The following is a 24,977-nucleotide window of genomic DNA, read 5'->3' on the forward strand; positions in this document are numbered from 1 at the left end:
AGCACCTCCCTCTGCAAAATGGCTGCTGGACTTCCTGATGCAGAAGACCAACAAAGAAGCACGGGTAGGGAATAACACCTCAAGCACCCTGACCCTGAGCACGGGGGCTCCGGCAAGGTTGTGTTCTCAGGCCCCTGCTGTGGAACCTGCTGACACATGACTGCACAACGACCCACAGCGCGAAACCATCTAGTGAAGTTTGCGGATGATACAACACTGGTGGGCCTCATCACTAAGGGCGATGAGACCCACTACAGAGAAGAAGTAGACCTGCTGGCCAGATGGTGCAAAGACAACAACCTCCTGCTGAATGTCAACAAGACCAAGGAGATTGTTGTCAAACTTTCAGAGGGTCCAAAACAAACTGCCACCACTGACCATCGACGGTGATGCTCTGGAGAGAGTGAGCAGCACCACGTTCCTTGGAGTGCACATCAGCGACGACCTCTCTTTGACCACCAACACTACATCACTGGCGAAGACAGGCCCATCAGCGTCTCTACTTCTTGCGCAAACTAAAGAAGGCAAGTGCTCACACCCTCCCATCATGAAAACATTCTACAAAGGAGACCATGAGATGAGCGTCGTGTTCCAGCTGCATCACAGTGTGGGGAGGAAGCTGCACGGAGGAAAAAAACAGGAAGACACTCCAGAGCGTGTTGTGAAAACACAGCGAAGAAGATTCATTGGAGTACCAATCCCCTCCCTGCAGGACATTTACACCGCACGCCTCACCCGAAAAAGCACTGATGCTTCATCAAAGACACAAGCCACCCTGCACCACAAACTGTTCAGCCTCCTGCCCTCTGGAAAGAGGTTACAGGCGCCTCCGTTCCCGTACCACCAGGCTTGCAAGCAGCACGATGCATCAAGCAATCAAGATAACGGAAACAACTCAACCCACTCTCCCTTCACTGTCAGCCTCTAGCCAGCCAGGGCACTGACAACGCTCCCCCCCCTCATCCCCACCACCATATCTGCGACTGAACATTCCACCTGCACTACTACATCTGTGACTGAACTTTCAACCTGCACTAACTCAAAACATACACATGCGCACACACACGCACACACACACACACACAAGCACACTGCACTTTCTGCACTAAACCCAAACATACACACACTGACACACAACTCATACTCACACACATACACACACAGACACACATACACAGGTACACACACACAGACGCCACCACCGCACTTTCTACCTGCACTAAACACACACACACACACACACACACAGACACACACAGACACAGACACACGCACAAGCACACACAAAACACATACAAACACACACACACACACACACATACTGCTGCTGGTGTATTTAATAAAACCTTTTTTTTAATTATTTATTTTCTTCAAATGCTACTATTACTATGTCAGAACGCTGTAAAAGACTTTTAGAAAAAGCACAACAAAATACCTCCTCTTAATGTATGTTCTCTACAAGTCTTCTGTTGTCCAGTCTTGCACTTTAAATGTCTGTATGAGCAATGTCTACGTCCATACTGTCTATGTCCATGTATGAGTAGGCCTACTGTCTATGTCTATACTGTCTATGTCCTTACCTAGATTAGTCTATGTCTGCATGGGAGAGCAAGAAACGCAATTTCAAATTCTTTGTATGACCAGTGCATGTAAAGAAATTGACAATAAACTTGACTTGAATACAAGGCAAACGTCAACCATCAGTGGCACTGTAAGTACACAATTATTTTGCTGCACTATCCTATCTGCACATGCGCACCACCCAAGGCTGCACATTCCGGACGTGGAGTATTGCCGCCCTTCGTTTCGCTACCGGTATGGACCCTGAAAGTCCATCTAATTCCATCTTTATTGTGAATTGCAGACTATTTGTGCATAAGATGCTGACAAAACGCACTTCATGTATGATCAATAGGCCTCTGCCATCTTTGACAAACGGCCACGTCAGTGTTTCGTTAATCTTTAGCCTAACTTAGAAAATGACAATTTTCCTTAGCCTACCGCCAGCACCATTATATAGGCTAATATTACGAGTAGGCCTAGTTCCCACATTTATAACATTATGTGGTGTATAAACCACGAAAAATGATGTGTAGCCTCGGCTACCTGAATAAAACAAATCTTACAGACTGGCTTTAAAGCCTAAAAATAGCGAAACAACACCAGATCAGCTTTTAACTAAACGAAGGGCGGCATTGCTCCACGAATCCGGATCGTGCAGCCTTGGGTGGTGCGCATGTGCAGGCAGGATAGTGCAGCAAAATAATTGTGTACTTACAGTGCCACTGATGGTTGATGTTTGAATCGTATTGCCCATTCAGTCATAATTCTGAGATGGTAATGGTGTACTTACACAGAAATACTAACTATGGCCGTGAAATCAAATCAAACCGTGAAACCATCATTTTACCATTTCGTCGTAGGACCATCAGGTGTCATCTTTCACTTTTGAAGTATGTACAATTTATTTTACTGTTAGTGTGTCGTGTCCACCCTATCACACTTTATGAAGAGCAGAGATAGACAGCCTGACCTTATTAGTGTCACATATTCCGTGTGACCTCATCCTACCTTCATTCCAGACCTTTCTAACAAAGATTCAAGCTAACCGTAGGCCTACGTGTACAGTACTTGATCAGATTTTACAATTATCTCACTTAGGCCTGCTCTCTCACAGCTTTCTCACGGACAATAGTGCATTTTCACTCAACTCCGTCAGTTCACACAGCCTAGGCCTACTACTCAACCATCTGCGCAAGAGCCAGGTCTCGAAAGCCCTTTGTCTATGCGTTTAAAATAAACAATTTTTATTTATTTATTTTTAACTCCCTTTGGGTGTTAGATTTGGGGGGGATTTATAAATAACTCAGGGATTAAATTCATCTCAATGATCACTGAGCAACATAAGTACAGGAAATAGATGACAGAGGCAAGAATGATGAATGAAAAGTTTTATTTTATGAATTGAATATACATCAAAAATATATATTCACATTGTGTTTTATTTAAAATAATTAAATAAACAATTTACCTACATGCGAATTAACTTATCTTAAATAGGCTATGTTTTTTTAATTAATTATTTATTTATTTGTCCATGTGCAACTCCAAATCAAGGCTCATCATTTATTGTGCTCCAAAAATATTTTTTTATTGCAGACACAATGGATTACATAATATAAATGTCGAGTTAATATACTGTACTTCACAAAGATCTAAAAACAGAGCCCGCATGCAAGACTGCTTAGAGCTTTGACTAGGCCCAGGACAAAGTGGTTTGAAACCCTAACCCACCCAACACACATCGTGTAGTGGGGATGCATCCCCCCCACCCCCCATGGGACAGGGACAACTGATCCATTTACTTGACTATGCACATACCCACCATTTTCTGGATCCCATGCAGCTACTTACCTGATGGATCTCAATGGCTGCGAAAGCAATGTCAAGGTCATGAAACACAACTTATCAAACAAAATAAAACTAAAGCTGATGCACAAGATTCAGTGATAGGCTATCCGAGGTGCCATTTTGTTCTACAAATGTATATAAAAGTATGATTGTATTAAAGAATAAAGTGCATAAGGCCCAGGCTACAAGGTTTTAAACCATGACGCAAGTTTTTAGTTAAATAATTTGGCATGTTTGTCATACTTACCAGCACAGCATTGAAAATGCAAATCCAAGACTACCTTCCGACCTTGAAAAGTATAAAATGTGCAACACACATACTTTCATGTACTAGAAAATACTACAACTGCAATCATAATGGATGGCAAATTAACCATGACTGCCTTTTCAGACATACTCGAAAAGTTTGGACCAGATAAATGACAGCTCTTAATGCTACAATCTCATGAGGCATGGGCTTTGAGACTTAACAGGTTTATTACAACTCAACACAACTCTAAAACCATGCTCTGCTGCATGAAGTAAAACACTGGCAAGTCTACATTATTATGAACAGCAAAAACATGACAATGTCTTACCAAAATTTGTATCCTTGCAATACTTAACAGGTTTAGAAAAACGTATGCAAAACAGTATAGAACTACATTCAAATGCATATGTGACACCTACCACAGGCCACATTTTAACCCAATAAAAAGTTGTAGCTTTTGTGTGTAAGCAGATATCAATTGCATTGTACCCTGACCCCATTTCCTCTGCTTATAAATAAGCCAATCTAAAAAAAAATCGAAATATGCTTTGGCTGTTCTTAGATGCAGATACCCAGCTATATTACAACTATTGCTACAAAATAGTAAACCAAATCAGACCCTGATGACTCCCTTCACAGTGATGCATGCTATGTGTATCCATTGATCAAAATAATTTGTGCTGCTGTTTTCCAAACTATTGCAGATAGCTGTAGAAGTCTTAACAGTCAGGCCTTATTCCTCAACACAGAAAGAAATGGCTGCCTGACTCTGTTTTTATGTGCGTTTAGCAAAAATGTATGTACATTACTACAAAGTTATCTTACTTCACAATGACGGCAAAACCGTTCCTGCAAACGCCAATGTTTGAAGCAAGACAATACTTTGCAGCATTTATGAGAGCCTTAAGATGCTAATGAAGATATTTACACGATTAACAGTTTCGTGGAAAAAAAAAACAGTTGAAAAGCCTGCAACACATTTTACAAGACTACAGAAGTGGAAATCTTTTTTTTCTTTTAAATGGTAGTGCAGTTGCACTGTCACTCGAACTGGTATATTACATCTAATTCAACAACAGATTTTGAAACAAAGAAATTAAAATTATTTTGATCAGTATGTAGCTGCACTACATGAATCGAGTGCAAAATGTGAGTTTTGGTTTGCATGATCCTTAAACCATTTATTTGGTTTCTAACCCTGATCAAATAGTATTTCTGCATATTTGGAAAACTGGTATCACGAGTTCACTTTCCATTGAGGTTAAAAGCCAAACAATAAGGCCATTTTCTGTGTCCAATATCAATTGCTGACAACAGAATTGCAAAGTGGAATGGACATGAGACAGCACTTATTTACTTGGCTGTACCAAAAGGCTTCTACATTTAATTTGGTCTTTGGAAACAAAAACAACAAAACAGAAATGAAAAACAGTACAAAAAACAAACAGGAATGGAATGGGCATGGCTATGTAATCATTCAGCACTTTAACACTGACACTGATCATAACCCTACATCTCACCCTGAACCCCTATGTACATCTACACAATTCAGCCCTCAGTAATGAAGTGCACAACAGTCAATTCAAATGTTCTTCAAGGCACAATCAATTGCTCATTTCCTTTCTGCCAAGGAAGTTCACATTGCCAGTCTACAGGAAGTACAAAACATCCACATAGCTAACAAGAAATCACTTCAAATTGAAGCATCACCTCGACATGTACACATTTCTTTCTGAGGTCAATTTAGCAGTCATAGCTTGACATTTCTTAACACTACAGCTGAACTAGTATTATAACCTAACCAATCATTGGCCAGCAAAGGAATTCAAGACATCAGCATGGTTCTCCAAATTTAGCCAGTTACACCTTTCCTTCATTGGAAAATAAAAAAGTCACACTGATCTGCAGTCACATGGAAATAAAAAGATCTGTTAAAGATGCAGTCCACATTTGGGCTTTATAAAATGACACAAATTCAAGCTTAACAACAATCACATTGAACCCTCTTTGCAAAGGATGTTGACTATATACAAAGACCCAACTGCTAACAAAATGCTAGAGGACTATTAACGGGATGGAAGAAAGCAATGCTTAAAATTATTGCGGACTGCACCTTTAAGTTTGTTTTTGTTTGTTCGTAAACTTATACAAAACAAAACATTAGTGTAGTGACCTATCCAAGTTAAAATACCATTATAAAAAGGTGATCTAGTAAGGCACATATTATATAGTAAATGAAGTGCGACACATCAGCTTCAGAAATTCAGATTGTAAATCCATCGGCAAACCCCAGCAAACAGTTTATTACAACACAGATTCTATTTAATAATGAATCAAAGCATAGACATTTACAAACATTATCCGAACGAACAGACAGTGGAGAAGAGTTTTAAGTTGGCGAAGGTTAGGATAGGGGCAGAGAGGGTAGGGGAGAGGAGGGAGAGTAATCAAGACAGAAGGGAGAAAAATGAAGATGCTATCCAGAAATAGTCCCCTATAAAAACAATATGCCTTCAGACACTTTATACATTATAGCAGTCAAAAGATGATTTCTGTTCTGGGTAAACACAAGCAAATTGTTTTGTCCTTAGCGGATTTTACGATGCAAAACGCAAAGCCTTCCTTATAATAATTACACAGGTATGCCTTCAAATGTCTGTCAAATAAAAACAAAAATAAAAAAGCAGAGTAGTTTTTTCCGAGTTTTCTTTCTTTTTTTACCATGAGCCAAAGGGTGTTTCTGTACAGAGCTCACTCTAATGTAACCTTACACAAGAGTCCCTCCTGTCCTCCAATGTGAAGTTCGTAGAGGAGAAGGAGCGAGGATGGGTTGTGTCGTGAGTCAGTGGGGAGGAGGACGCTGCTGATAGGATGAGGGTGGCTGCTGATTGGGTGAGGTGGCTTGTCCAGGTGTAGCTCCTCCTCTTTCGACAGCTGAAAGGTGTGAAACGGAGGGTGGTGTTTGGATTTTTTGTTTCTCTCAGTAACCCAGTCATGCACAGATCATTACTAATAGCTAAACCCATCTTACATACACACAACTGGACAAGCACACAAAATGGACACGCATGCAGACACATTGGCTACAGAGTACATTGTGCAGGCAACATCAGCGTGACCTTTGGTTAAACACAATCACACAGTGATTGAACGACTTACACCATCACGCTGATTGATAATAGTTTGACATGGTCAAACATCTATGCTAAAATGTTTTATCTGCAATTACACCATATGGAAACACAATTCAGACAAACTGAGAAACTGTCCCCTCATCCCACTTTCAATATCATTTGTGATTCATCTTGGCACATACAATTCAAGGTCAAGGTCATGATTCATGACACCTTGAAATGTATTTTATGGCACTAAAGAGGCACTTCGAAACATAACGGAGAGACTACAGTCAACTCTATGAGGTAAGAGACCGCTAAGCTAATAGTACGTCACTGGGGAAAGGTAGCGAACAGACAAGACTGACTGTACAGAAAGGGGAAGGAGAAAGAATGCGTCAATGCTACCCAAGACAGTTGGAAAAACAGGATGAGGAGACTGGCATGCAGCTCTTTCAGCACGTTACATCAATGCAGTAAGGGGCTGATAAATTTCAGGAAAAAAAAAGGAAAGGAAACTACTGAAACTACAATGGCATCATAGATACTCTACAGAAATTTGGAATATTAGAGCAGGATATAAGTGGACAGATTTAACAGCTTTTAAGACCCAGTACAGTGAAAAGTGTGTGGTTTCATGAAATATGCAAAATGTGTACCAAAAAGATGCACAAAAATAAACTAAGCAGAAGTTGTTTAAACTGCATGCTTTGAAGGACCACTGAAACCAACTGAGACCAAATCATTTGACACTAAAGTTGGTTCATATTGACATGGCGATAGACAACAACTCTAACATGGGTATGACGTGGCGATTGGATACAGTATCTTTACAATTATAGACGTTTTGACTCTACTGGGTCCTAAAACACTGCTAGTAGTGCAGGTTTTTGATACACGATACTATAACAAAACATATTTATGGGTAATCGATTTTGAAATATAACTGGTGAAGGTTTATAAAAAGTCAGCACAAATTCAAAAACACGATTTGGTTTACGTCGGATCTCAAAAGTTGTTATGCCAATGGGATGTCAAAGTTTTACAATTGGTGTTCATTGCTGCAAACTTGAATAACAATATACCATGATGAGTAATGTACCCTTCAATATTAGGCACAAAGTCTTACAACTATACCGTAGCCCTCAGGAGTTATGGACCCCATTTTTCGGAAGCGTTGTTGCAAACCATGTTAGCAACTTCATTGGTTGCAACGCAATGTTCCATTGTTAACCAACCAAGTTCCTAACTAGCAAGCAACAACGCTTTGAGAAATGGACCTCAGAGTTAAAACATAGTTGACAGACATATCAAAACATTTTAGAGAAGTCTGTAAAGGTTTTAGTGTCAGTGTCAATAAATTGTCAGTGTCGATTATGAATTACAATCTATAGCATGTTCTTTTAGTATTCATATCATGCTTCTACCAGTAACCTTACACTCAAGTGATTGCTTCAAATAGTGAACTTGCACTCATTACCATTTCCACATGAAACCAGCTTTACCTGTTTTTTGACCACAATTAAATTTCTACACAAGAAAAAACAGTGACCCCAGTGGCAAAAGAGAAATTCTTCCCATAGTGGCACCAAAGACAAACATATACTGACAAGAGAGAAAGGGGAGGAATGAAGGTGTGAATTATCAATACAAAACCCCCCACAAAACAATAAACAAAATAAAAACTAAAAAAACAAAAACACTAAAAAGGCAATAGATGTACACATTCAGGATATCAGCTTTCTCCAAACCTGCAAGCACGACTCATGACCTACATTGAACAGACTAGGAAACAGAAACATACAGCTAATCATTATGTTCAGCGCTACAACACTGAGCTGGTTCCAGAGGCTAGGTGAGCAAACAGAACAGGTTAAGAGCTGAGGGCAACTGCCCATTGAGAGGTCAAGGGTCAAGTCACATAACACAGTGGGTGATGCAGAAATGCCAGAATACAGAGAACCAAAGAGCCTCTCAGTGCACTCAGGAAGTATTTTTCTCCTTTTTGTGCCAATTGTGTTTGTTTGTTTTTTAAAAGTGTGGAAAGCGTACAAATATAGCCAAATGTCAAAATGTCACAGTTTTTGACTCATGAGCTTACCTTCAAATCATTTTCATATCAACCTAGTAATAGTAGTACATCCCTTTTAGGCCCCATAGAAATATGCTTTAGTCACGCAAGCTGCATCTGTGAGGTTAGTTGATTCAGTACATTCTGGCATTCTTTGTCAACAGACAACAGTTCACACATCCAGGTACACTTCCCAGATTTGTTATTCTGATTCCAAATTTCTAACGGTATACAGCTATTGTTAGTAAAGTAAATATGACTGGGATTACAACTAGTGTGGCTACATTCACTTACAAAGAAACATCAATGTTGCATTATTGATATGATATTGAGAACAACCTTCCTGATATTCAAACCACAAATGTGCACAGAAATATGGCTCCAGAGACCAAACCCATTGGATCTTTGTAAATTGCATCTAGCCACATGTGTCATTGCATCCAGTTGCTTGATGACCTTACAATAATTAATTACAAGACAAAATAGAAGTCATGTGGATAATCTATTCTATAGTATATTCATTCCAACAACAAGCAAGTCATATCCCAATTCAGTCAACATCTGATGAACTTTGAACACATTTCCTAAACCAGTAAGCCCATTACAGACAGTTTTAAAGTAGCATGACACTACCATACACTCAGCAATTACAAATCTGTTCAAATGTTATGACAGGCAACATGAACAGCACAAAACAGACCAAATAGCAGGACTAGTGTTACAAACAACCCATTACTAGCATTGAATATGAAGGGTTTTAAAGGTTGAAAAATGACTGACTTAACAGTTACTAATGGACAGGTCAAGATGCCATTCAATGTAACAGACAGGACACATGTACACAAACTTTTCATGTTGGGAGATGTTCAGCACTGAATGAAATCATTTTAGTTGCCAAATCTCCATCATTATTTTTCACTTGTCTGATTAATTATGCCAGACCAGAATGACATAAGATGCAGATGACCCATAATACTTTTTTTCTACAACTTGCACAGTGGTTGTACTGCAATTTTTAAATTACAACAGCATCTGTCATACCAAATCCTTAAACAACTTATCAATTATATCAAATTGCAATACACAAACCCGCATGAATGCATGCTCTTGTACAGATATACTGTTTTCAGAAACAACATGACCCAAATGTGACATTTATTTTGAATTTGATCATAATTTAAAGTGTTTGTATACACACTGGTCGACAATCTAAAAAAAAATGCTACAGAAAATGCTGTAAACGGCTATGAACCTGCGGTGTTCATAAAACAGGAGTTAAGTTTAAGAGCAAAACTGGCATATCCGTCATGGAAGACAAAAGATTGGACATATTGATTCATAATTTCTCTCTGAATTTTACAGTTAATAGAGGCACCCCGAACAACACGTGACAAACAAAAAAAAAAGTTGCATAGACGGCACATCCTATGAAAACAAAAACCCTGTCATTAAATTCCCCATCCCACCTTACCTCGACAGATGCTCCCATACCCGACTTACCTGAGTGACAACAGCTGGCGTCAAGAGTCTTCCAGGACCTACAGAGAGGTTGTGGAGAGAGACACACACATACACACACACACTCTCTCTCTCTCTCACACACACAGCTTACAAAACACACACATTCACAGTATACACACCTCTCCCACGGGGGTTTATTAGCGGTGTCTGTACTCCCTCTCGCGGTCCCGATCCCTTTCGCGGTCGCGGTCCCTCTCGCGGTGTCTGTCTCGCTCACGGCTGCGCTCCCGGTAGTAGTCTTCGTGGCGGTCGCGGCTTCGCGACTTGTGCCGCCGGCTCTTCTCCCGCGAGCGGCTGTGGTCGCGCTCACGAGACCGCTCTCTTCTTCAAAAGAAGCAGACAGAAGAGTGAAAAAACGCGTAAGCTCAGAAAAATGTTGGGAATTTTTTGAATTGCCCATTGCATTTTATAAAGGGGTAAAAGGAATGCTCTCAAAATATTTGAATGGTAAGAATTCAGTCTGAACAGTCATTCCCAATAATAAAATGCACGAGTCAAACAATGGCATTCAAGTCGTTTTGCAACGAATTTTTTCATTCTCAACCAGGCTCTACCCCAAATCAGCCCTGGCCGCATGTGGGCTCTAAAGTACTCATACCTGGATGCAGAGCCGTAGGACTTGGACTCGATGCCGTGCAGGCAGTCCTGGAGTGAGCTGATGAGCACCTTGCAACGGTCGTCAGCCGACACCTTAGACTGCTTAATCAGGGAGATGGCCGTCACCAACGTCTCAATGGCACTCCCGTAGTCACCTGGGGAGCATTCCAAGAACATGGTTAAGTGACAAACGTGGCTAGGTTAACCTGCATGAAGTGGTAAACCTGCAGCTAATCTGCAACAATTGTTATTTAGTTTGTCGTTTAGTCAAGAAAATGAGGACTCCAGACTTCTTCAATTAGAATATTGCTCTGGGGCAAGCTCATGGTGAATTAGAATTGTGATCAGTGGAAGCTTGGGCTTGCCATATTGATTTGGACGGTAATAACCAAAATAATGCCTAAACTTTCAATTCTACACTTAAACTATTGTGGGTACAAGTCATTCAAAATGTTGGGAACAAAAAAAACATGTCTACGACACTAATAGTGGAATATATATATATATATATATATATATATATATATATATTTAAACTAAAGTGACAGATATGGGATATATACACTATCACTTACGGCCAGTCCCAGCCTCACCTGCGCTGGCGTCTGACACGGCTCGTGATATAGCGCTGCTGGAGATGGCTCGGTTGCGGTTCATGATCTCCTCAAACTCTGCTTCACTCAGCGGAGTCCGTGCAGAATCCATCTCCCTAAACACAAACACACAACATTGACAAAAGGTTTAACATTCAAGTAAACAACCAAACCAAAAAACAGAAACCGTAACGCTATACCAAAGAATACACGCACACAATAGAGTACACAGTCCCTTCTCTGAATAGGACCTCTTCATAGTGGTGTCAACAGTAACTAATTCGGCAATGAAGCGCGATGGGGGGCAAGACAATTCAATAATTGATTCTGCAAATGGCATGATCGATGTGGCATATTTTTTTCAAGTTTCAATTACTTCTGTGGGCATCTCTGGAAAAAATGAACTAAATGAAATTAAGGCACGTCCAAGCATTGAAAACTGCAGGACACACAACAGCTTTTGCTCAGTAGATGCATTGCACTGCATTGTAGAATTGGACTGAATCGATTTGAATCGAAACCTCCCAACTTGTAATCTAATAGAATCATGAGGGCAGTGCCAATGCACACCACTACCTCTTCACATATCCATATGCATTTGACTATTTGCAGAGAAGTTTGAACTGATACTATGGTTTCGTGTTGACTAAGGTCATATCCAGAAGAAGAGCTGAGCAACTGATGTAAATTCTGAAGAGTAACACACAGGGTTAATAAAAACCACGCAAGTATAATTAAAACAACTCATTGAGGAGGGGGTAGTTACAAATCATACAAAATATGCTGTATGCAAGTCAACCCAGTTTTCCAAGCCAAGCTAAATGTATGTTGCAAATAATCTGTTAAAAAAAGAAAAATCACACCAAAAAGGGATGCATACACTCAAAAACAAACACGCTACTAATAAAGGCAAACCAATTAAAAAACAAAAACAAAAAACAAAACAAACAAAGCCAGGCAAGGTGTCGTTGAGGTTCCTGTATAGGTCGACTGCCAGCAGCGGAGGTGTTGGTGGCTTGTTACTGACCCTGTGTCCCCTGCACTGGGGGGCAAATGCCTGCCGCCCGGTTTCGGATCGGCCAACCCCTCGTTAATCCAGGGCTCTCTCAGGGGCCTGAGCCCAAAATCGGGGACTAGCAGGGGTCTCGGGTTGCTGGAAGCAGCCAGAGGGAAGGGGACAACATTCAGGGACACAGGGAAGAGTGACGCAGTAAGAAAAAAAAAAGGTGATCACAGAGGAGCGATCACACTTGGTAGACTAATAGTAAATAACATAGAAGTTCCATTCTGTGGCCACTAGAGGCACCACATCACTCCCTGAAGGGTTGTGTGTAGTGGTGTCAACAATAATCGAATCGGCAATGCATTGCAATGCAGAGCAGGACAATTCAAATAATCGATTCGGCATATCAAGTTTCAATTACTTCTGTGGGCATTTCCAGAGCAAAAGAACTTCACATTAAATTTAAGTACATCAAAGCATTGCAAGCTGCAGGATTGGTGCACACAACAGATAAAATGTGGCTCAGTATCTGACTGTTTGTATTGCCTCATGACTGATGGAAAAAATTGTCCTTGCTTCCAGTAGAAATGTAATGCATTGCAATGCATCGTAGAATCGGACTGAATCGATTCGAATCGAAACCCAGAGGATCGTAATTGAATTGAATCGTAAGGGCAGTGCCAATGCACACCACTAGTCGTGTGCATCATAAAGGTCCTCAGAAGTTAATAAAAACCAACTTAAGTGTGTGAATGGCAGTGGGGGGTAAAGAAACTGGGCCTTTATGTCAGATACAGCAACAAACACACAGTTACATCACAATTTTAAAGGAAATGACAAAAGTTAAGGGGATATGAAGAAATACAAAAAAAACAGACAAATACTACTGGAAACGTTAAGATTTGTCTGTCTGCATGTGCAGGACACATGATTCCACATTCAGGTTCCCATTTTGAAGTTGTGCAAAACCAGAATGTACAGATATGTATGCATGTGTATGTGCAAAACCAGTTTGTATAAATGACTACTGTAAGTGTGTGTGAGATTAGTGTGTAGAGGGATATAATTATTTGGGATGTGTACAAGGACGTTGTTCTTCCTATTCCACTTTGGTGACTGTCAGACTAGTATGCATGTTGGCATGATATTTTGGAGTGTGTGAGAAACAGAAAGAATTCAGAATAATACTTGTCAGGTGGCGTGTGTGTGGTGGTGGTGGTTACCTTCCCCCTGGGCCGTAGTCTCCGCGGTCATAGGGAGGCGGGCGTCCGTACGGGTCGTTGGACGGGGGGCCCCGGCTGTCTGATGGCGGCATGTTGTTGTTGCCAGGCGGTGGGAAGAAGGCCGGGTTGACGTGAGGCGCCGGGGGCGGGCCACCAGGTGGAGGACCCTGCATGTGTGGGGGAGGGGCAAGTGCCATGGGCGGACCTATGGGGCCAGGAGGACGAGGCGGGAAGGGACCCGGGGGTGGAGGACCCTGTTGGGGAGGAGGGGGGCCGGGAGGAGGGCCGTAGCCTGGTGGGGGAGGGCCTGGAGGCAGCGGACCCATCGGGGGCTGGCCGAATTGGCCTGGGAACATGACCGGTGGAGGGGGGCGGTCGCCTCGGTTGGGAGGTCCGGAAAGGGGTGGGGGCAGGCCCTGTCCTGGTGGAGGGGGTCCAGGGGGACCTGGCGGCCCTGGTGGGCCAGGTGGGGGGCGAGGAGGTCCCTGCATCCCTCCTGCAGACACAAAGTGGAGAGAGAAGAAGAGAAGGAGCACGTCATGAGTAAGACGCGTCTTAACAACGATAAGGTCTGAACGTACTGTTGTCCACTCGTGGCAACCTAGCTACAAAGATGATCACTTAAAGCCCTTGGTATGCTTCTGCAAATGTGGTTAGGCACGGGCACAAACGCAACGCTATCGGTTGTAGTCAGTCTTACTTTAAATCTACTAACCACATGATGCATCATCTTTCTGTTAATTGAGCTCTACTTTATAGTTGGGCTTCCCTTGTAACACAGACCAGGATTTCTGGATCCCTTTGACGCGCAATAATCAGATATGCACGGCTGCAGAGTCAATGTGAAAACAGCAGTGAACTTTTTTTGTGGAAAACGCCAAACTTTTTAGTCGGACATGGAGAACTGTGTAACCTCTTAAGATTTGGAACTTGCCTAATATCCAGCCCTCTTGCCTAGCCTTTTCTCAGAAGCATATCATGGGCTTAAGTTATACAATTCGAAGACTTAAACAATGCAATAAATTCTGGACGTACGTTGTGTTGTGCCTTCAAATCAAAATATTGTATTTGCTGGCATGGGCAAGGTTGGCTAGTAAACGTCATCAAATAGAAGTTAAAGTGATAACTGTCCCATTTTTGGAAATAAACTTATTTTACACCTCCCCTTGAGTTAAATAATAGGGTTTTTACCATTCTCCTATACTTTCAGTCGTTCTCTGGGTATGGCAGTGCAGTTAACATTGAGTCCTATGAGACCAGCTGGCGGCTAACTGGTCTTATAGGACTCAATGTTAACTGCTAGCTTGGAGGTAAAATTTGCACTGCCATACCCAGAGAACGGTTGAAAGTATAGGAGAATGGTAAAACCCTATTATTTAACTCAAGGGGAGGTGTAAAATAAGCTTATTTCCAAAAATGGGACAGTATCGCGTTAAGCTGCAGGTCAATTTCTCAAAAGATCAGGAGTGCATTTCTCAAACCCAATGTTACTAACTATGATAGTTATTTTGTTGGTCGCAATGCAATTGGGAACCCATTGAACTGCTAACTAGCTAGCAACAATGCTTTCAGAGACACAAGTCAGGTTGCCAAAGTTGCCAGAACTTTTTGTCTTTACAGAATTTAAGATTTAAACATGCAGGTAAAAAGGAAGATGACGCACATTGCAAAGCATGACACAAATTATAGCAATTGGTAAAATATTTGGCTAACAGAAGACCGAAATTGTACATTTAAATTTTAGTAAGGGTGGTACAAACTGAGGATATTTTATGGTAACAGATCAACTGGCCGCCATGTTTGTTTTACATACATCCCAATGCGCTAGAATACATCCACCCCATCAGAGGCTATATGTGGTCCAAATAGCTTTTTTTTAAAGGTGCACTGTGTAGGATGGTGGCCAGAGTAGGCGTTGCAAATATGCTGCTAAATGCTGCCAAATTGGAGAATTCATGAATTGGTAAATTCATGAATATTTACTAAATAATTAACTAATATTTACTAGTAGGACCCAAGTACAATAAGTTTTGCAGCTAAAAATTACTATTCATGGAAATTCAAATTGGCAGACAATGGAGAAGATCCCCCTTTTATGTATGAAGTGCAATGCAGTCTTAATGAATACTTAGAATTTGATGGTGGTGGTGAGTATTCATGAAAAAGGTATGGGTTTGTGTATGGGCAGCATGAACACTGGAAATTAGCTACTAAAAATATACACAGTACATCTTTAATGCAAATGCCTCTGTAGTGCCGTCTGAAGGCCGAACGAATGAACGAATCCATTTCGAAGTAACGAATCCAATTTTGCCAGTTACAGATAACGATGATCGTGGCTTTAGAACCCAGCTGCCACAAAATGCTAGCACAGTCATGCCAACTCTTAGTTTGTTGCATGGCCCCGACCTAAATTTTCCTGAACTCGTATCGAGAGCCAATCCAAGACAAGCTCTCTATTTAGCAGCACTGCAATGCTTCAGTGAAACTGAATTAGGGGTGAGTAGTGGAAGACTGCATTCATTGGGGCATAAAACACCAAATAGCTGACACAATCTTACTGGCATTATCTTTGGTAACACAGAAAAACGAGCGAAGAGGGAAGGCAAGTGGGAGAGAAATGAGTTTGGGTCATATTTGAACTGAGATCTCTGGATATACGCGCGTGCCAGGGCTTGACATTAACTTTATCAGTCACCGACCACTGTGGCTAGTGGTTATCCAGAGTCACTAGCCATTCGGGTATTCTACTAGCCATAAATGTGATGTTTTCTTTTTTCTTTTAACATGACACTGTACATCCAACCTCAGAAGATGAGGTGCTAAAGCAAGATGAGAAGTACATAGATTTCTACATGCTAATAAATCAAGCAAATAGAAACTGAGCTTTTCTTAAATTAAATGCAAACGACTGATGCAGCACAAGGGGCAAACAGCACAATATAAGCCTCTGATGGGTCATACCAATGAATAAGCTACCTGTCAAATTGGCTAGTGACACTGAAATTGTTACAAGCCACAGTCAAGTTTTACCAGCATTTGGCCAATTGGCAGGTGCCAACGTCAACGCCCTGGTGTGTGCACACGATACCACTTGACCCCAGCACATTTATGTCTTTTCAATAAAGCTAGATACACAATTACTTGTTGTTGAGCCTAGCGTGTTCATTTTCACAGCAGAGAATGAGAATACGTCCACATGAAAAAAAAAAGTATTCTACTAAAGAGATGTGGAAGTGAGAGCACAACAACTAACACACCGTCATTTAGTTTGAATTATGACAAGCAACAACAGAAAAGCATCCTATTGGCTGAACAAAATCCCCACAAACACTATCTCCACTCAAAAGAGCAAAAGCAAAGCACCATGTTTTTGGGAAATAGTTCTCTGTCAAACCCAGGCAAAAGGCCAGGGGCTTCTAAGTGTACTGATAATTTCACTCCAGGGTAGACAGGAACAAATCATATTTCTCAAAAAGATGGCATAAAACCACAGATTATCATTTTGGATTCGGGTTTTAACACATTTTAAATCAGAGAAGCAAAGCAGACAGCATAGCAGGAAAAAAGGCCTGTGGTCTCGAGATTGAAGTAGTTATGTTTCAGATTTTGAGACAAAGATTTATTTAATAGGAAGGGTGGACTACTGGCTAACAATGCCAGGCTGCAAGTCTATCACTGCAAAGGGTGAATTTTATTCTATTTCCATTTCCATCGCATGGTTTTATAGCATTAGCTCTTGAAGCAACGCAATATTTGTTTAATGGAAAAATTAAACGGTCAAGTCAAGCCTTTACAAAACTTTATAAAAGTTAAAGCCAGAGAAAGACATAGAATTACGAATGTAGGTTCAGAAACATTGGTGATCAGCAAACTGGACTTAAGAATTCAAAGGGTTCGCCACAATTGTATGTTCTTTATGCTGTCAGGTAGCTTTCACTGTCGTGGGAATGTAAAGGACAATACATGGTTGGCTCCAATCACCTGATACTTTGAGCCCTTTCTCCCAGAAATTACTGACATTCGCTATAATTTGGGCAATCGATGAACACAGTCTTACATAGTGGACCTCTTCCAATACACTACAATGTTCAAAAATTGTATTGGATTGTTCATCAGTAGGACCATGCCAAATAAATTAAGGTAGCAAACATGTCCATCGAGATCGCCAATTGTGTCCACTCACACCTTGCATGCCCCTAAGATCTGAATCATAACGCATTTTACAACTACCAGTCTGTTGGACATAACTAAGGCAGATTTGTAGGATCTTTTGGTAGTAGGACGGCTGCCGTTCTATGACTAGTGAAGATTAAAATATAGATTTCAGCACTTTTAGGCTTTCCACAGCGCTTCCTGAATGAGCGACCTTTTCTGCCTAGGAAAGCAGGGAAAATGGCCCGCGATTAAGGGCAAGTTAGGTCACCTTGGCTACAAAACAAACAATGACGAATAACCATGACGACAGCAGAGACAGAGAGCGGAGAGAGCAGAAAGGAGTGGGGGGGTGTTTATGCTTGTGTTTATCTTTAAAAAAAAAAAAGAAAGACGCATTTGTTTATCTATTTGTTTGTGTTAACTTAAGCTCTGTCAATAGGAGATTGAGGCCTTTCACCTCTGGGTCGCCAGCTCCCATCCCGCCCCGGTTGGAAGCAATTGAAATTCATATCCATCTGCTGGTTGTTGGGGTGCCTATGGGAAATGTGATCTGGTGGCCTGATCCGGGGCCCTGATGGGGAAAGAAACCACAATCACAACTGGCACCTAACGCACGCGGGTAAAGGCAAGGCAAGGCACAACTAGAGCAGAGGGAGACAGGGAGGAGGGCCACAGGGGGGAAAATTAAGATTCAACCAAACAAACATTTTTTTTTTAAAAAAGGAAAGAACTAGAACAGGCAGCAAGAAATTACTACAACTGTGGAGTTAAAACATATCTCCCCCCTCATACAAAATACACACTGTGTGGGGAAAAGAAACAAAATAAAACAAAAATCAGGAAATTATTACAAACCCCCAAAAACAAAAACCAGGAAGAAGGAGTACAGGCCATTACAACAGCTCTTACACCTGATCAGAAAGAGTGAGCAAACCAGGTCAATAGGTGACCAGGTGATGATAGCAGACCCCTGGCGAAGGAAGGGGACAGAGGAGCAGGGCAAGCCATTGAAGCATTTCAAGGAGATCGGCGGGTACAGTTACACAGAGACAGACACAGTTAAAGTTGCAGCTATAGTACAATACAAGGGGTGGCGGCACTACAGCCTTCACTCAGCAACCTCACAGACGGGTGAATGTGTGATGAGAGCCATGCCAGCCTTGCCAGGCTGAGGGGCGAGGGAGGGGTGCCCACACAGCAGATCGCAGAGGAAGGGGAGACAGGGGAGATTGGGGCATGGGGTGAAATTTGAGGGACAGGGGGAAACTCACCTGGGAAGGGTGGGGGTCCGCCACCTCCGACTGGTCCTGGGAACCTGTCCCCACCTGGACCAGGGGGGCCGGGGAAGCGTCCTCGGCCTCTGCCCATGGGGAAGCCACCACGACCAATTCCTGGCGGCCCAGCCTTACCCTCACCTGACATCTGACCTGATTGTGTGCCTGATTGAGGAGGGATGTGGAGAGAGAGAGAGAGAGAGAGAGAGAGAGAGAGAGAGAGAGAGACAGAGAGAGACAGAGAGAGACAGAGAGAGACAGAGAGAGACAGAGAGAGAGAGAGAGAGAGAGAGAGAGAGAGAGAGAGAGAGAGAGAGAGAGAGAGAGAGAGAGAGAGAGATAGAGATAGAGATAGATGGGATACAGATGTAGGCATGTCTCAGAGGCTACAAGTGCACAAGTATGTATAGTAGAATATTTGAAGTCTTATTTGCCAGAAGACACACAGTAAGACATGTTAGGTAAATATTTTGCATACTTTTCCTGGACTGCATCTCAAACTGGCTGAGGGATTGTTTGTTGCACGGCGTGACTATAAGGTTTTGCCCATGGAGTTCCCGCTTGGAGAGAAGGTCCAGCAGCTTTCTGGAGGAGGCGTCAGAGCCCACACACACCAGCGCAAACCTGGAACATGTGAAATAATAAACATGATGAAATCTGACATGATTACTTAAATCATTCAAGCTTGTACATGCATCAGTATATTTTTGTATGTGCCTAGGCAGAGGGTTTTGAAATCCAAGAGAGAGGGCCAAGGTTAAGGTCAATCTTGGGGCATATTCCAAAGAGATAGGGCTAGTAACTAACCCAGTAGTTTAACCCAGAGTGAGTCATAGAAAATCTAGAAGACACTTTACAGACAGTAACATCTTTAATTCGAGGCAGACCAATAGGGCTGTTATATAACGAGATTTAAAACTTATGCAGGGTTAACAGAACCAGGTTAGAGACTAGACCAGCTTTTAGGAGTATCTATAGACACACAGAGCCAGAAAGTGAACTACTCACCCTTTGGACTGTCCGTTGGCCCGGTTCTCAAAGAACTTGATCTCCAGCACATCATTGATGCCTATCGAACGGATCGCGTCTGACAGGTCCTCATCTGTTGTCCACTATAGAGGGGGATGAAAACAGGAGATTAACTGAAGTTTCACACCATGTTTTTTCCTCACAATTCTCAAAAGCTTTCTTAGCGAAATAATTAATAATTACTGGAACAATTAAATTGGTGATGAGGGTGGTATTCCAAATACATGGTTAAGTGATACGCCTGGGTAAATCAAACTATAAGAAATGGCAAATCTGTTTATAGACAGTCCACGTGTGTCATTTAGTCAGTCCCACCAGGAAATCGCGGGCATTTTCTCAAAAAATCGAGGTCGGAATTGCCAGATGGTGCACGAGGATTTCCAGAAAATCGCGATGAAAGTTGCGGAGCTTCTTACTGTGTTGTTGCGATTTTGTTGCGGCATGAAGTGAAAGGTGCGATTTTTGTTGCGATTTTTAATGCATTTCCCCACGCTTGAAAGTAAAGGACACTGCCACATTCCAGTCCTCTGGTGTTTTTATATTATTTCCATTTTTATTATATTATAATTTTGGTCCTTAAGCAAAGCAGGGAAGCGGCCAGGGCAAGTTTTTAGCCAGAATGTCGTCGTGAAAAGTTCCATCTCTTTCATGCTGCCATTACGACACCCTTCTTTACAATACTGTTTATGGCCGTTTGACTCTGTTTTAAATGTCATCACCGTTTCAAATTGTAAGCATACAAACTTCGTATCATGTCGATATCCATTCCTGACTTAAACAGTGGATACATAATTAACTATTATCACTTATAAGTAGGCGGGCGGAATTAGGCATGTCCATCCGCGTGCGTACCCACCACCAAAAAAAAAAACAAGCGACAAAACCTGTGGAGCTCTGCATCCAGTTGAAGAGGGTGCGTGACAGGAACTCTTGTGACTGAAATCCTGGTTATAATGTGAGTCGTCTGCTACACATAGCCTGCCTGTGTCGGCGTTTAATTTTCAAGCTTGTCAAAAGCGACACAAATAAAAGCAGAGGGAGGGGTCGCTTTCGAAAGAAGGCATAGGCCTAGGGTTTTTTTTTGTTCTCCCGCGCCGTCAGCCGGCTTTAAATTAACGGCTGATGATCATCATTCAATGTAACGAGGATGGAAGTGAAAGTGAAAGTGAAAGCCCATTGGGAAACTCCAACTCCCATTGTGACACAGCACTCCACAGCACACAAGTGAACACTGCACACTGCACACAACGAAATTGCATTTATGCCTCACCCGTGCAAGGGGGCAGCCCTCAGTGGCGCCCCATGGGGAGCAGTGCGGTGGGACGGTACCATGCTCAGGGTACCTCAGTCATGGAGGAGGATGGGGGAGAGCACTGGTTGATTACTCCCCCCACCAACCTGGCGGGTCGGGAGTCGAACCGGCAACCTCTGGGATGCAAGTCTGACGCCCTAACCGCTCACCCATGACTGCCCATGCCATAGACTTCACAGATTTCCTGTTGTGAAGGGTGCTTACTGAATAATGCTCAGAAATTATATTAATTTTGGTGCTCTTGTGAATATAAAAGACGACGAGATTGTTATCTATAAAACACCACGTCGCCTGCAGAACGGAGGTCTCAGCTGTCAATCAATAGGCCTACCGTCAATCACGCAAGGAAGAGAGAAGGAGAGGGAGAGACAGAAAGTAGTTTTCCAACTTAGTCCCACAGCTTTCCAACGTGTCGCTCTGGTTTATTCATGTTCAGTGTTCCTTTCCCGTTTGACCGCGCCAGGTTAAAAGAAAGTGATTTGACGACACGGTCACCACGGTCACCAAGTGCTCGTATCCAGCCATAGCCCAATTTGCGCGAAATAGATTACTATATCAGCCAGGCACGCACGCAGCATTCACAATGAAGGATGGAAATTACTCCTTTGTTGTGGACAAGACATTTGCGCATCTCAATTCGGAGGGAAATGTTGCCTTCTGTACACGCACAAGTCAAACACCAAAGTGGTCCAGCAGGTGGACCGCTTTAGAAAAAAAAACACATCTTGTTGTAGGAGCCCTATACTTGGCGTAATGTAGGCTAGATGACTGTCATGAAGTGTTAATTATATATTTATGTAGGCCTAGCACATTTTAAAAATGTAGGCCTATTGGTTATGCCAGAATAGGCATACATTTCCCTCCTATGACCATGCGAGCAGACGCGCAATGAGGACATGGCGTTTCCTACATTCGTATTTATTAGTTTTTTCCCCCTCACCTACAACTTTGTACATGCATAGTAAAGTGCTGGGACTGATTGCTAGGTTACTTTTTATTGTATTTTTTTTATTGTATTATCCTTTTTGAAAGGAAGTTTGTCGACGTCAGTGAAGTCAGCGCAACATGGATTGGTTCAAAGTGTTCAAAGTTGCGGGAAATCGCGGTGATTGGTTAAAGTTGCGCTCTCGCGCAGAATTCGCGGGAATTAATTGAAGTTGCGAAAAACGCCGCGATCGCAACATCGCGATTTCCTGGAGGGTCTGTTTAGTTAAGGATATAATGACTCCAGGCTCTTCTATTAGATGTTTTACCACTACCTCCAGGTTAACTTAACCTGGTTTACTAGTGAGCCAGGTTCTTGGAATATGCTACACTGCTCAACAAATGCAGCATAAATACTCAAACACTTCAAACAGGAAACAACAATAGCAACCACAAACAAACAGACGCGTACCCATGTGAGGTTGCCAATGTAGAGGGCTATCCTCTTGCCGGTATATGTGTAGACCACGTTGGGGGGTGCGCCCTTGCCCCCCTCCGAGCCCCCGGGGCCCTGGGGCAAGCTGTCCAGATAGTCCCGGTCCTCTGGGGCATCCCCATTGTTGGCAGACGGCGAGATGACGTCATCATACAGGTCGATCTGCTCGTGGACGGGGTAATCCTCTCCCTACATTACACGCAACCAGGCAGGTGAAAATAAATCGGTTAGTTAATACAGTGCAATGTTAAAAGTGTGCGTTTGCAATGGCAACGGTTACCATCAACGTGCTTTGATTAAGTCAATTTATTATTAAAAGGAGACATACATTTCATAGTTTTGAGATCTATAGCATCCCAAAACACTTTTTCCTTAATTAAAATAATAATACATTCAGTAAACTCAGTGAACTTGTTTATGTTCCAAATGTTATTGTTAAAGCAATAAGCTTACTGCACCAGTTCAGGAAATAAGCTCATTTTACACCTCCCCTTCAGTTAAATGATTGAGTTTTACCTTTCAACCTGTACTTCCAGATGTCCCATCAGAATACATTTTGCCTATTCTATGGGTCCATCCAAGAGGATAATATGGGTCCGGCTAACGAACCTTTACCAACAAAGTGTGCGCGTGTGTGTGTGTGTGTATTTCTCGGTTCCCTTTAGCTACTCTCCCTTAAGTCACCATCAGGCGCACCACAGAGCAATGAGTTGTGACCCGGTGCACACTGATAATCCGTTGTCTTATCTCAAACAGACTTTGCACACACAGACGAATGCCCACTTAGCTTCTAGATGCCAAAACTCTCTGTGCATGCTCCGTCCTATTGACAATTAAATGGTGAATACACCATGCCTGCCAACAAGATCAGGAAACTGTTCAGTGCTCACATGTGCCGGGCTTAGAAGTCAGTATTTTGACAGAATGGGTTAAGAAACGTGTACAAACTGACATAATGTGCCGCTTGATATAAACATGGGGTTTCTATATTATTGTTAAATGTTAAAAGTATTACTCACTACAAACAACAGAACGTATTATGAGCTGGCTTGGAGGCAGCAGTTGCTGAGCGCCATTGAAAAACAACCAGTAGCTGGCAATTGCAACATTTCAGAGCAAGTTGTTAAATGAAATTTGACGTCCAATGCACGTCGAAGAAATCGTAGTTTACAGTGGAAACAGCACAAGTGAAATATTTCGCCTTATCTTGATGATCAGTACTATACGTTTCAGTTTGAATGAAACAGTTCGGTTTAATTATGCTGAATGCAAAGTAAAACATTAAGTTACGGTATCATACAAACTGTGTGGACTGCTTCGTGCGCTCAGACATAGTGCATGCTAATTCTCAACATCTCGGGGGAAGTCCGCAGAGCATGCACAGTTCAAGTGAGCGAGGCCTTTCCCCGCCACTTCAAAGCTAACTTGCTTTCCTACTAACAAACAATGGGATCACGCATGTTAGCGAATGGCGACCAGCGTTCCCTCAAGCGTACAAAATTGAAAATTTCCCTACGGAAGAACCACTCCAATATTTTAGAAACGCAAAAATGTGTTAAATGACAAACGCTGCCATCTATAATTCATTCTCGTGTTTGGTGCAACAACAGAAGCAACAGTGAATTAACAGCTAGCTAGCTGCACTAGGTGTAATGCTAGTCAAGGACCCACCTCCGCAGAGTCTGAACAGGCGTTTTAAAGAACATAGCTAGTAAAATACTTCTGCAAGACAGATTTTCAATGCAATACGTCGACTGAACAAACACCGGGCACTTGTGCAAGAAAATAACAGATAATTCAGAATACCTGGTTGAACTCCTCCTCTACATCCGCGTAAATATCGATGTGATCCACACCGTCGGCCATTTTCCACTCAGCCTCCTCCGACTGAGCGAGACAAAATGCAAACAGGAAATTTGAGTACGTCACATCCGATGTACTAAAGTGAGTTTGAAACACGACGTGAGGATTACATTTATTACATGATTATCATATATTCACA

At 42.2% G+C, this 24,977-nt stretch overlaps 1 protein-coding gene across 8 annotated transcripts; it reads right to left on the reverse strand.

Moving 5' to 3' along the window:
* Positions 1-3,869: 3,869 nt before the first annotated feature.
* On the reverse strand, positions 3,870-24,896 carry cpsf6 (cleavage and polyadenylation specific factor 6). 8 transcript variants are annotated; one of them, XM_063211455.1, is made up of 12 exons: positions 24,782-24,896; positions 22,952-23,164; positions 20,223-20,326; positions 19,693-19,838; positions 19,212-19,367; positions 18,398-18,511; positions 13,783-14,278; positions 12,584-12,709; positions 11,539-11,672; positions 10,965-11,118; positions 10,486-10,690; positions 3,870-6,595 (listed from the first exon to the last, which is right to left on the reverse strand). In XM_063211455.1, the coding sequence occupies exons 1-11, from the start codon at positions 24,839-24,841 to the stop codon at positions 10,504-10,506; spliced, it is 1,890 nt and encodes a 629-aa protein (XP_063067525.1). In that variant the 5' UTR covers positions 24,842-24,896; the 3' UTR covers positions 3,870-6,595; positions 10,486-10,503. The 8 variants fall into 8 exon arrangements, with proteins under 8 accessions (XP_063067525.1, XP_063067526.1, XP_063067524.1 ...); XM_063211456.1 differs by having other exon boundaries at positions 11,557-11,672; positions 19,212-19,379; XM_063211454.1 differs by having other exon boundaries at positions 10,486-10,687; positions 19,212-19,379.
* Between the last annotated feature and the right edge of the window lie 81 nt (positions 24,897-24,977).

Source organism: Engraulis encrasicolus, chromosome 12, assembly GCF_034702125.1.
Source record: "Engraulis encrasicolus isolate BLACKSEA-1 chromosome 12, IST_EnEncr_1.0, whole genome shotgun sequence".
NCBI classification, from domain to species: Eukaryota; Metazoa; Chordata; class Actinopteri; order Clupeiformes; family Engraulidae; genus Engraulis; species Engraulis encrasicolus.

What these genes read in the sequence shown, in the direction of transcription:
- cpsf6 (XM_063211453.1), bottom strand. Translation starts at nt 24,841, where the DNA reads ATGGCCGACGGTGTGGATCACATCGATATTTACGCGGATGTAGAGGAG. An exon ending in AGGTGAGGCTGGGACTGGCC is followed by an intron (nt 11,119 to 11,538) that starts GTAAGTGATAGT and finishes AATGCTCCCCAG; the next exon opens with GTGACTACGGGAGTGCCATT. An exon ending in TCCTACGGCTCTGCATCCAG is followed by an intron (nt 10,691 to 10,964) that starts GTATGAGTACTT and finishes CTTCTTTTGAAG; the next exon opens with AAGAGAGCGGTCTCGTGAGC.